Here is a 13,594-nt window from a genome sequence, read left to right on the forward strand (position 1 = left end):
TGGAATAATACTATATGTATCCTTCTGTGACTTTTTAAAAAATACATTAATTTGAGACTCATCCATGATTAAGGATGAGTAGCTGTAGTTCACTTTCACGGCTGTAAAGTATTCCACTGTATAATTATAGCATAAATATTTTTCATTCTTTTGTTGATCAACGCTTGTTCCCATTTATTTTTTTGCCATGATAAACACTGCATTCTTATGTATGTCACCTGATGTACAAGTGCAAACATTTATCAGGGGTTATGTACCCAGAGGCAGAACTGTGAAGTCATATGATATATGTATCTTCAACTCTACCAGGTAGTGCCTATTCTTTTTCTTACTGAGGTGGTATTACCAGTTTATACTCCCACCAGCTGTAAGTTGCTTCACATGCTTAGCAACAAACATTGCTAATGTGGTATACACTTCTTAACATAAATTATTTCATCTCTCCTAGGTTTGCTTCTTTGTAATAGGGTATGCCTTTTAACACTTTAAACCTGTCTCATTGCAATGAGGCTTGGAGATAATACTTATGAGGCTATATTTATCAGAGTGTTATAACCTCAAATTTATTTTATTACCCATAGTCTAGTCTATGTACTGGAAGATTCGTATCTTGGGCTATAAGTATTGTTTTTTGTGAACCTTCCCAATTATATTCTTGAATATTTTTTTCTAATTCACATTTGGAAAATTTCATACTCCTATTCATAGTATCTTATTTTACAGATGTATATAGGCTTTTCTCTTTTGTCCTATAGTCAATTAAAAACATCAGGTAAGCAAGTGTCTGTTATGAGTCCTAAAGCTGAAGTTAATTTCTCACCATGCACCAGTCATTCTGATATTAAAAGACAAGGTCCAGAAATCCAGACTTGATTCCTCTACAAAGTGGTTCTCTCAAAATGTGGTGCAAAGACCCCTGGAGTCCAAAAATCCCATTGGTAAAAGGGTTGGTAATTAGCAGTGGCACTAAACTATGGTTATTCAGACTTGGGTATTAGCCAACATTCTCTTGAAAATGACAAACTGAATGTCACTTTTGGGACGATAATTGATAGTATTTGTTGCTACTGATAAAATTTGAGCTTATAAATGAAATTTGAGTTTTGGAAGCCTTGTATCCACCACCATGAGCCTGACACATTAAAACCTAAAAACTTTACTTATGGGATCAGCAGTGATATTAACAAATGTGATTTTAAAATAGTATGTGATAAAACGTGTTAAAATTGGGAAGATATGCATACCTCAGTAAACCAATATTTTCCAAATGGCCAATGCATGATGTTACAAAACCATGCATACATGAAAGATCATTTAAAGTACAAGACAGACCAATGGATTTTGAAGTAATAGAGTAGGGGAGAATCACTTCTAGATCTAGTAAGGACCAAAAAAAGTCTACATAAAAGAAATAAGAACACTGTCAAAAATTGTTAAATTTTTTTTTGCAAGAATCAAGGAGTATCTAAGAAAAACGACTGAATCTCAGTAAAACAGTGTTTATTGTTTTTTAATCTGCCTTATTCCCATAACCCCTCCCCAGCTCTGAAGTAGTCCTGAAGACCAATAGCTTTGCTACTAAGGGAGCTTTGAAAATGAACAGCTTAGCAGCAAAGGGAGGGGCGGATCTCCCTAATGTTCCATCCTCAGAGAATTATCACTATTTGACTTGTCTGGCAGTTCCCTGAAAAGCTACAGTCTCAATATTTGTCTTTATTTGGCCAGACTGAGAGCTTGCTCAGTGTGAACAGCTCTATCAAACTGGAAGTTTATTAAAAACAATCATTAGCAATTGTTTTTATTGATGCTGCCTGAGACAGTGATATCAATTTGGGCTAATAAGCGGTTGATCAAATCTTAAAAGGAAAAATGTGAATGAGATGTTCAAAGGGGACTTTGAAAAGCTCCGACATATTCCTGGAATGTGAATGAGATGTTCAAAGGGGACTTTGAAAACCTCTGATATATTTCTGGGAATCTAGAAGTCCACACATGTGTGTAACCTGTTTTCAGACAAAAGAACTGAGAAGGCCTTAATCTCTCAATCCTTTATTTAAGAAAAACTGTGTCCACTCACAGCTGACAATTAAAACTTACTGAATAAGGATTTCATGGTTATATACAATAAAGAATAAAGATTTCATAGTAATAATCCAGGAAACTCACTGGACAAACAGCAGCAATAACAACAAACTTAAGGGGGGGATTTTCAGGGTGAACACATTATTTATAATGTCCAGTTTTCAACAACAAAAAATTATGAGACACACAAACAGGAAAGTATGTTTCATACAAAGGGAAAAAAAAGCTGTCAATAGAAATTTCCCCCAAGGAAGCACAGATGTTTGACTTACTAGGTAGAGACTTTAAATCAGCTATTATAAATATGTTCAAAGAAAGTAAAGGAAATCATGTAAAGAATTTAAGGAAATTATGAGAACAATATCTCACCAAAATAGAGTATCAATAAAGAGATATAAGTCATACACGCAAAAAATCCCACACTAATTCTAGTGTACAATAACTGAAATAAAAAAATTCACTAGAGAGGCTCAATAGATTTAAATTAGCAAAAGAAGGAATCAATAAAATTGAAGATATGTCAATTCAGATTATCCAGTGTGAGAAACAGAAAGTAAAATGAGAAACATAAAGAAAATGAACAGTGCCTCAGAGACCTGTGGGGCACCATCAAGAATATCAACAATAATAGGAGTCCCAGAGGAAAGGAGGGGAGGAGAGGCAGAAAGAATATGTGATGTGAAAATGTCTGAAACTGCCCAAATTTAATTAAATACATGAAACTGCACATCTAAAAGCTCAATGAACACCAAGTAGGATAAACTTGAAGAGATCCACACCAAGGTACATCATAGTCAAACTGCTGAAAGCCAAAGAGAGAATTTTAAATGCAACAAGAGATAAGCAACTTGTTATGTACAAGGGAACCTGAATAAGATTAAAGCTGATTTCTCATCAGAAACCCAGGAGTCCAGAAGACAGTAAGATGAATATTTAAAGTGTTGAAAGGAAAAGACAGTCAACCAAGAAATCTAAAAGGTAGCAAAATTATCCTTGAAGAATGAAGGGAAAATTAACACATTGTGAGAAAAAAACTGAGAAAATTTATTATTAACACACCTAACTAACAGGAAATACTAAGGGAGTTCTTCTGGCTGAACTGAAAGTAGACAGGAACTCAAATCCACAGAAATAAATAAAAAGTATCAGTAAAGGTAACTATAGGTAAATTTACTAGATGCTATAAATGTATGTTTGTTTGTAGCTCTTTTCTCCTATCTAATTTAAAACATTACTGCATAAAGTAATAATGAAAAAACCATGTTGTTGGGCTCACAATGCATGAAGATGTAACATGTATGAAAATACAAGCACAAAGGAGGGGGGAGTAAACTGAGGCATATTGGAGCAAAGTCTGTTTATGCTACTGAAACTAAGTTGGTATTAATATGGAGTATATTGTTTTCTAAGTTACAATGGAAACTGTAATTCTGAGAGGAAACACTAAAAAAATAATTTCAAATATAGAGTACAAAAAACAAGGGAATTAAAATCAAATTCTAGAAAATATATAATACAAAAGAGAGCAGTAATGGTGGAACAGAGGAAGAAAAAAGACATAAGACATATAAGGAACAAAATAGCAAAATGGCAGAGATAAATCTACCTAATTAGTAATTATATTAAATGTAAATGGATTAAACAGTGCTACCAAAAGGCAGAGATTAGCAGAATAGATAGAAGAACATGATCCAAGTGTATGCTGTCTATAAAAGACACTTTAAACTCAAAAACAACAAATAGGTTGAAAGTAAGAGCATGGAAAAGATATACCATGGAAATAGTAACCAAATGAGAGCTGGAGTAGCCATACTAATAATAGACACAAACAGACTTTAAGATAAAAATGTTAGTAGAGATAAAAAAGGACAGTTTCATCAATCTATCAAGAACACATAACAATTATAAACATAAATACACCTAATAACACAGGCCTGAAATACATAAGGAATTGATGGGTGAAACAGGTAATTCAACAATAATGGTTGCTGGATACTATTATAATTATTAAAAATACAGCAGTGTCATTAATGGATAGACCAATGAAGCACAAGATCAACAAGGAAAAAGAAGACTTGAACAGCACTAGAAATCAACTAGATCTAGTAGACATGTATAGAACACTGTACCCAACTTTAGTAGAATACATCTTCTCAAGCACACATGAAACATTCTCTAAGGGGAACCATATACGAGACCATAAAACAAGTCCTAATAAATGTAAAAGTACTGAAATTGTACAAAGTATGTTTTCTGATGACAATGGAATTAAATTAGAAACCAACAACAGAAAGAAATTTGAGAAATTCACAAATGTGTGGAAATTAAACAACAGGCTTCTAAATAACCAATGGGTAATGTGACAGAGTTGGAAATGTTCACTGATATAGTTTCAAATTCCACATTACAACTAACCTTTAAGTAAATGCCACTGTTGAGTTTTGGTATACTATCAGTTATCTGAACAGGATATGAAATATTCTCTTTTTCTACTATACAGCTGTGTAAGGCTAAATTTTTTTTTTAATATTTCAACCAAAAGAATAATAAACAATGCAAAAGGAGATATGAGAATCTTTTTTTTTTTTTTTAATGACAGGTACTAAGGAGATTTGAAAAAAATACAAAGGAATGTTACTCTTCACTCATTTTGTATTTTGGAAAATAGTTATTTTTCCATAAAAATAACTTTATTTTAGGTCAACATGTAATGGGTCTATTGTTTTAAAATGATTTAATAAAAACATTTAAAGTTGTTTCAGTTTTTATTTCAAATAGAGTAATACTGATAAACAAAACTCGCTTAAGAAAAACTATTTGGAGTCTTCAGAACAAGAAGTTTGAGAATTGGTACTCTGTATCATGTACATAATGAGTAATTCAATCCCTACTCTGCCTTTCCCAATGGAAATGATATGACTGGTACATGTGCCTGTGTGTTTTGGTTTCTTAACCCTTATGTCATAGCATTAAACATGTTTCAGGATTTTTCTTCCCCCTTAAATAGTGCCATTTACCTCCATATGAATGTTTAGTACAAAATGTAGTAAATAGGGTTATACCTTCAGCAAGTGCAAAAACTTGGATAACTTTTACTTTGTATCTCTTCTAATACAGTAGAGATGCTAGGAGTATTGCTGTATCTTTTAATACCTTTCACATACCTAGGTTATATTAGTGGTGGTCCAAAGAATTTCAATTTTTATAAATTTATTATTTGGGAAGTGATTGTATCATTAAGGAATTTTCAATTTAAAAGGATTAGGGATTTCTGAAACAATTAATTCCTCTAGTTTAAGTATTTATACCCATACCTTGAATTCCTTTATGAAAACCTGAAAAGCTAATATGCCGGGAATGCAAACTATGGGAATATCAATCAGCAATAACGACAACACATCTGTGAAAATTTCACATAACTTCTTTCTTACTTCTCTGAAATACTTTTCTTAATTCTTATAGACTGAATGTTTATGCCTCCCCAAAATTAATACGTTGAAGCTCCAATCACTAATGTGATGATATGTGGAAGGTAGTTAGGGTTGGAGTCATGAGGGCAGGGTCCTCATGATGGCACTAGTGTCCTGATAAGAAGAGACACCAGAGAACTTGCTCTCTCTCTCTGTCTCCCCCTGCGCACAAAGCTAGGACAGGCCATGTGAGCACACAGTGAGAAGAAGCAAGCCAGGAAGAGGGCCTTCAACAGAACCTGACCATACTAGCACCCTGATCTCGTGATCCTGGACTTCCAGCTTCCAGAACTGTGAGAAAATAAATTCCGATTGTATTTTGTAAAGGCAGCTTGAGGTGATTAAAACAAAAATTTAAAGGCCTGTGAGTTATTCCAAATATTTCATGTCATGAGAATATTTTAGGTATTAGCTTTCCAAATTTTGAAACTAAGAATGTAGTTTTTAGAGTCAGAGAATCTGGGTTCAAATTATTCCTCTTCCACTTATTTTCTGTATAACCTTGGGCAAATTATTTAACTTTCAGTTCCCTCTACTTAAATTAGGGATAATCATAGTAGCTATCTCATCGGATTGAAGTAAAGATTGAGTAAATATGTGTAAAATAATTAGATCAGTGCCTGGCACACAGTAAGTGCTCAATATGTATGCACTATTATCTTTTTACTTTGGCCAAATAAATTAATGTCTTTTTTGGTAGTGATATCTCATTTTCAATTATGTTGAACTACGAGTGAAAAAAATTATTTTGATCAAAACAGAAACATTTATCAAGTTAACATTCATTTTCTTTAGTGTACTGTAGGATTCTAAAACTACAGGAATAATTTATTTGCAAGAATGTACGTTTGGATGAAATTCCACTTCTGAATATACATAATTGCTGTGTAAGAAGACAAGGTTGTTAGCTTACAGTAATCCCTTTTCTAAAAGTCCAGTGCTGTGGTTTTCAGACTTTAGCATATATCAGAATCTCCTGGAGGGATTATTAAATTATAGATTCACTGGCTGCATACCAAGGTGTTCCTATTTGGTAGATCTTGGTGAGGCCTAGGAGTGTGCATTTCTTACAAGTTCCCAGGAGATGCACTGATGCTGGTGGTTTGTTGCGGAGCACAGGCTCAGGATGCGCAGGCTCAGCGGCCATGGCTCACGGGCCCAGCCGCTCCGCGGCATGTGGGATCTTCCCGGACCGGGGCATGAACCCACGTCCCCTGCATCAGCAGGTGGACTCTCAACCACTGCGCCACCAGGGAAGCCCTCTGGTTGCTTTTTGAAGGATGGCTCAGATGACTCCAGTCAGGCCAAAAATGATGATAGCTCAACTAAAGTAACAGGATAGAGAGGAGGAACAGTTAAAGGGAGAGAATAATAATCTAGTAGATTTGAGGGGTGAGGGAAAGGAAAAGGTAACTGAGATAGGGAACATGAGAAGAGGAGTGGGTTTTTGTGGGGACACACTAGATTTCAGTTTTAGAGGTCCCTGTAAGACACTCAGATATAAAGGTCTGAAGCTTAGGAGAGACAGCTGGTAAATAGATTTGGGAGTAATCAGTATTACAAATAGAAAAAAAAGAAAAAGTCAGGGGAGAGACTGAAATACTTCAAGAGTACACATAGAGTGAGAAGAGAACTTAGGATGGAACCCTGAGACACAGCAACATTTAAAGGATGGCCAGAGGAAAAGTCCATAAAGGAACCTGGGAGAATGGCCAGAGAAGTAAAAGGGGATCAAGGAAAGGAGAGCGTAAAGGAAGCCAAGGAAAGGGAGTGTTCCTAAAATTGGTCAGCAGAATCAAGGGTAGTTTTCAGTGGCGTGACGCCAAAGGCTTGATTACAACAGCGGGTTAAGGATATGGAAGTAAACTGGAGAGATCCTACTGTACACAACTCAAGAAGTTTGGCTGGAAGAGCAAACAGGGATTAGGCAGTGGCCAGAGGGGATGTGGGGTTTTGGAAGGTACTTGTATATGCATTTATATATAGGAGAGATTTGTGCATTCTTAAATGTTGAAGAGAAGGCACTGACAGGGAAGTGGAGTTGAATACACAGGCCAGATAGAATAAGCAATGGAATGAGGTCCCTGAGAGATATGTAGGACCCACAGCATAATTGGTGCATTAATTTTTAGTCAAGGGAAAAAGGAAAAGAGATGGGTGTGGATGAACGGATTACATTTTAGTGCTACAGAAGGCAACTGACAAACTGTTAAGCACAAGGTCCTGTGCTAGGTTCTATAATACACTGGCAAGCAAAACTGATACTATCTCTGCCCTCATGGAGGTATTTAAAAGGAATGTGCACAGACTCTTTTTGTATATAGAGTATTAAAGGACTACTTCTAAACTCTTCTGCTGTTCAAACGGAAAAGTACTCATCTGCTTGCTTGTAAACTCATAATTTATAAAGTGGGAAAAGGCACCAGGCTTTGGTAAAAAGAATCACCAAGTGACAGGGAAAGAAGCTATAATCTCCACTAACACAGAGGAAGGCCAAAATATGCCTTATGCTGAGGATAAAAAATTCAAAAAATTATCTGAGTATTTAAAGAAAAAAATAGGAAATAGGAATATATTCTTCTGATTCACAGATGTTTATGGTAGCTTTCACTGAAAATATTGATATCCTCCATATTCAGATTTCATAAATTCTGTGATATGTAATAAAAAAGATTTAATATGTATTAGATAAGAAAATAAGACAAGAAAAAATCAAGAAGTCAAGTAGACCTCTAGTCCTATTCTGAAGGCAGACAGACCAACATTTCTCAAATATTTGGAACTCACTGTCCTTACTAATAAAGGGATGTTATAGAGGCAGGGAAGAAACATTAACATTGACAAATAACAGCAGATACATTTTTTGAATATTTATTGTGTATTAGGCCTCCACTGTGATTTACCTACATTAATTCCTCTAATCTTAATAAAGGTGGGAGTGTGGTAAGCAGAAAAATCATGCCCTAAAGAGGTTCACATCCTAATTCCCAGAACCTGCTAAATGTATTTCCTTATGTTGAAAATGGACTTTGCAGATGTGATTAAGGATCTTTTTTTCTCTTAAAAATATGGAACACTTCATGAATTTACATGTCATCCTTGCACAGGGGCCATGCTAATCTTCTCTGTATCCTTCCAATTTTAGTATATGTGCTGCTGAAGCAAGCATCCATGATTAAGGATCTTGAGATGGGGAGATTATCTTGGATTATCAGGGTGTGTGGGCTCAATGTAATCACAAGGGTCCTTATAAGTGAATGAGGAAGGCGAGATGGGTTAGGGTCAGTGATTGGAAGATGCTGCACTGTTGGGTTTGGAGATGGAGGAAGGGGCCATGAGCCAAGGAATGTAGGTGGCTTTAAGACATGAAAGGCAAGGGAATGGATTCTCCCCAAAGCCTCCAGAAGGAATGGAGCCCTGCAGACACCTCGATTTTAGCTCATGAAGCACAGTCAGTGTTCTGACCTCAAATGTGTAAGAATAAATCTGTGTTGTTTTAAGCCACTAATTTTATGGTTACTTTGTTAGCGGCAATAGGAAACTAATCTACGTGGGTACTATGACTTTCCCCATTATACTGATGTGGAGAAAGAGACTTAACAAGGGTTAAATAATTTCCCCAAAGTTACTGCAGATAGTTGAAGAAATTCCCATTTTACATTCTTATTTTCTCTTTGAGGTAGGAGGCAAGGTGAATTTCTAAGAACTGGAAGTTGGGATTGGCTGTAAGGGAAAATTGGGAAGAACATAAAATAGTTCTTATGAAGAATAAGAATTGCTAGCGTCATATGTAAAGTCCTTATCTCACAGTGAGGTATTTACAGAATATAAGATATGATGAATTTGCCTTAAAATAATCTAAGAGGGGCCACAAGGGGGATAAGCAGTAGGTGGGGGCATAGGTGAAATAAGACTGGGCATATGAGGATAGTGTTAAAAGCTGGATGGTAGCATGGGCACAAGAAGTTTTATTATACTAGTGTATATTTTTATATGTATTTAAAAATTTTCCAAAAAAAGTTAAAAAATGAATTCACGGTAAAGAGCAATAAATGTCACAAAGGAAAATATCTTGAAAAAGTCATGAAGTAAGAAAACAAAAACAACTTTTAAAATAAAGCTACACTGACAGAGAACCTATCAGTGGTGCCTGAGGAAGAGTGGGATAGGGAAGGAGGTCAAGGCAAGTGGGAAGGAGGGATAGCCAAGGGGCACAAAAAAACTTTTGGATATGATATATTCATTATTTTGACATTAATTATCTATCATCTACATATCTCCATTAAGAAGGTATAGTGTATATATACATATACACTATATATGTCATAACATCAAATCGAATATATTAAATATGTGCAGTTTATTGCATGTCAATTATACTGCAATAAAGCTGTAAGAAATTAACAAACAAAATAAAGCAATACTGATAAAAATGCAAGGAGAGCTTCTTTCTGGCCCGACACGTAGAGTTTGGAAGTCATCACTGCCGTACTCACAACAAAAAAAGCTGAAGAAACTGAAAATCAACTCTGCTTTGACCCATCAGAGAACTAAGGTCATAGAGCAAACTGCTACCCTGAAAACTGGAGAGGTGGATACAGAGAATCACAGCTTACTGGGAGCAGAAGCCCAGAACCAGAAGACTGAAACTAGAGCCAGTACTGGCAGAAACACTTAAACTGTGATTGTGACATTACTGAGGAATCAGTGTGAACTAGTTTGAGAGTTCAAAACTCTGGGGGAGAAAGCGAGGCAGTCTTAGGGGAGCCACACTTTTGCAAGTTTTCCCTCCAGGAGTTCCATCAAATTCTCAAGAGGAAGATTGGGGGAAAAAACCCTCATGCTTCTAGCACAGAGAGGAAAGTAACCAGTTAAAAATATGCCCAGAGCTCTCTGTTCTCCTTCACAACAGCTTGCCCTTAAGGAAACCTATTTTACTAGAGATTAAGTAACTTGGGATTTACCAAAAACTAATCAACCCGAGGGAAAGGAAATACCTAACTTCAGCCCCCTCTAACCTCCCTGTTTAACCTATAGAGGAGGGCAAGCTGAGAAGCACTTTCTTCAAGTCACAGCCCACACAAGCTCACTAAAAAACTGAGACACAGGATGATAGGATGCTTCTCCTACCATAGTCTTATATCTCACCACCACATCAACTGGGCTCCTGTCTAATAATGAGATTACAGTTAAAAGAACTGCAAACCTCAGACCCATTTAAAAGGAAGTCTGTAGGGTGACACAAAGACAACAGAAGAGACAAAAGAAAGACAATAGAGGAAAATTTTGCCTCTTGACAGCATAGCTACTGCAAACAGTAACACAGTCTAACTCCTAGCAGATAAACATAAAACCTCATAGTGAAGGCTTATCTACCACAGTTCCTTTCACCCAATACATCATGTCTGGCTCTCAAGAAAAAAATTTTAAGCCATGCTAAAATGCAGAAAACAAAGTTTGAATAGACAAAGCAAGCATCAGAACCAGACTCAGATACAGCAGGGATGTTGGAATTATCAGACCAGAAATTTAATATTTAATATGATAAAGGCTCTAATGGAAAAAAGCAGAGAACATGCAAGAAAAGATTGTTAATGTAGGCAGAGAGATGGAAACTCTAAGAACGAATCAAAAGGAAATGGTAGAAATAAAAAATACCGCAATAAAAATGAAGAATGCCTTTGATGTGCTCATCAGTAGACTGGACACAGAAGATGAAAGGATCAGTAAACTTGAAGATATATCAATAGAAACCTCGAAAACTGAACTGCAAAGAGAAAAACTAATGAAAAGTTGGAAAAGAATATCCATGAACAATTACACAAAGGTTACATACACAAAGGTGTAACATATGTGTTGTGGGACTACCAAAAGGAAAAGAAGAAGGGACTTCACTGGTGGTGTGGTGGTTAAGAATCCACCAGCCAATGCAGGGGACACGGGTTCAAGCCCTGGTGCAGGAAGATCCCACATGCTGCAGAGCAACTAAGCCTGTGAGCCACAACTACTGAGCCTGTGCTCTACGGCTCGTGAGCCACAACTACTGAGCCCGTGTGCCAGAAATACTGAAGCCTGCGTGCCTAGAGCCCATGCTCCACAACAACAGAAGCCACCATAATGAGAAGCCTGCGCACTGCAACGAAGAGTAGCCCCCGCTTGCTGCAACTAGAGAAAGCCCATGTGCAGCAAAGAAGACCCAATGCAGCCAAAAATAAATAAATAAATTTATAAAAAAAAAAAGGAAAAGGAGAGAAAAGATCAGAAGAAATATTTGAAGAAATAATATAAGAATTTTCCAAAATTAGTGACAGACATCAAACTGCAGATCCAGGAAGCTTAGAGAACACCAAACAGCAAAAATACCTAAAAACCTATACCTATGCATTTCATACTGAATCAGCAGAAAATCAAAGACACAGAGAAAATCCTGAAAGTAACCTGGGAAAATGAATGGGAGAAAAGGGTGTCTAGGGATCCATATAAGATTATGATACAATTAGGAATGCTCATTTGAGGTTGATGACTATGAATCACTGGTGGTGACAATATTCAGGGCTGTATATTTCTCTTTAGAAATGCCCAGTAGCTTAGATCTAGGAGTGAACAAGAAAGATAGCTGGATTAACAACCCAGGGTTGTAATTTTGCCAGGCAGGTAGAGTAAAAAGAAGAGTACTTTATGGGAGTTAAAGGTAGTGAAGTGATGGTTGATATACGGTAGCTAAATAACGAGGTAAAGAAAACAGGTTGATACAGGTCAAGAAACAAATAGACTTAAAGTTGAATAGGTATAGTTATAATAACAAGAGTGAGAGGGCTGGAAAAATAGTTTTTGAGAGTTGATGGATGGTACTGAGATTTCAAAAGTAAAACATTTCTGGTAGATAAGGTTCACCACATGGCCACGGGAGTGAGTAGCCATAGTTGAATGAAAATGAAAGACTCTGGGGTTTTCAGCATGGAAATAAAGGAATTTGGGTGAGATTAGTTGCTGATTTGAATATTATTTCCTCTCTCCATATATCAGATAGGTTGCCTGTAGCAGGTGGGAATATATAGGCAACAGAAGAGCATTTATTCAACTCATAATTTAACTCAAGTGATAAAGAATATCATATGGTATGCACATTTTTCCTCTTAGTCTCACACTGGGTCATATCTTACATAACAGACTATGATCAAGTGGATCTGATGTCAAAACAATATGAAGAAACCTCACTTTATCATGAAATAATTTTACAAGTGGGAATACATTTGATATATGGAGAACTGGGGGAGTATAGTGTGGATTTGTTTCTTTTAGGTTGTTATAAAATTGTGATCTATGACATCAGTGGGGAAGGAAAATGATAGATGTGAAGGGCAGTTTGACAGGATCTGAACTTCAAAGAAAGTAATAAATGGATGAATGGGAGGCAGATGTATCAGCTGCAGAAAAGCCCAAAGGTGCTGGACTGTTAGGGTAATCACTGTAAGAATGTGCATGCTGCACTTTACTTACATGACTTTCTAAATGACTCTGTTCTCCATATGATAGAAGTGACTTTTAGTTTAAGATAAGGAGAAGGGGAGCATTAGTGATCTTAGAACTAAAACCTGCCTTAAGCAAACAGCCTTCCCTATCAAATTTTCTGCTAGAACTTGTGGGTAAAATGAGTGGGTTCAATTTCAACTTTTTAAAAGTTCTTTGCTTGACGAGGTAATGAAAGAGCCACATGATGGGAATATGGTCAATCAGAGAAAAGGAGAGGAACAAAGGGTCTGAATATTTCACAAACTGGGTAGACAATACCTGAACAACCAAGTTAATCTTTGGCCTCCAATTAATCAGACTTGCACTTGATTTAAAAAAATAGGCTTTATTTTTATAGCACTTTTAGATTCACAGCAAAATTAAGCGGAAGGTATAAAGAGTTCTGACATACCCTCTGCATCTCTCCTCCTCAGACTCTCCCCTATTATATCTACATTTTTATAATGATATGAAAGCAGATAGGTTTGACCAGGCACTCATATAGTTCACAGTGGATGTGGTGACACAGT

General features: G+C 36.3%; 1 protein-coding gene and 1 non-coding gene across 4 annotated transcripts in view; both read right to left on the reverse strand.

Annotated features, from left to right (window-relative positions):
- ITFG1 (integrin alpha FG-GAP repeat containing 1) overlaps positions 1–13,594 on the reverse strand; it is a 232,780-nt gene that overhangs the window by 42,244 nt on the left and 176,942 nt on the right. The window contains exon 14 of one of the 3 annotated variants that reach the window (XM_027092143.1): positions 2,037–6,877. The exons of the other annotated variants lie outside the window; for them this stretch is intronic. Within the exon in view, the coding sequence (XP_026947944.1) occupies positions 6,689–6,877 (189 nt within the window). The 3' untranslated portion in view covers positions 2,037–6,688. Of the gene's footprint in view, positions 1–2,036; positions 6,878–13,594 lie in introns of those variants that run through there. 3 annotated transcript variants of the gene reach the window in all.
- Positions 8,615–8,717, reverse strand: LOC113612387 (U6 spliceosomal RNA). Its single transcript, XR_003429842.1, has one exon. It is a non-coding gene; the product is annotated as a U6 spliceosomal RNA (small nuclear RNA).

The sequence above is a fragment of the Aethalodelphis obliquidens genome, unplaced genomic scaffold (genome assembly GCF_003676395.1).
Source record: "Aethalodelphis obliquidens isolate GAN/ISIS:26980383/991018 unplaced genomic scaffold, ASM367639v1 scaffold75, whole genome shotgun sequence".
Classification (NCBI taxonomy): Eukaryota; Metazoa; Chordata; class Mammalia; order Artiodactyla; family Delphinidae; genus Aethalodelphis; species Aethalodelphis obliquidens.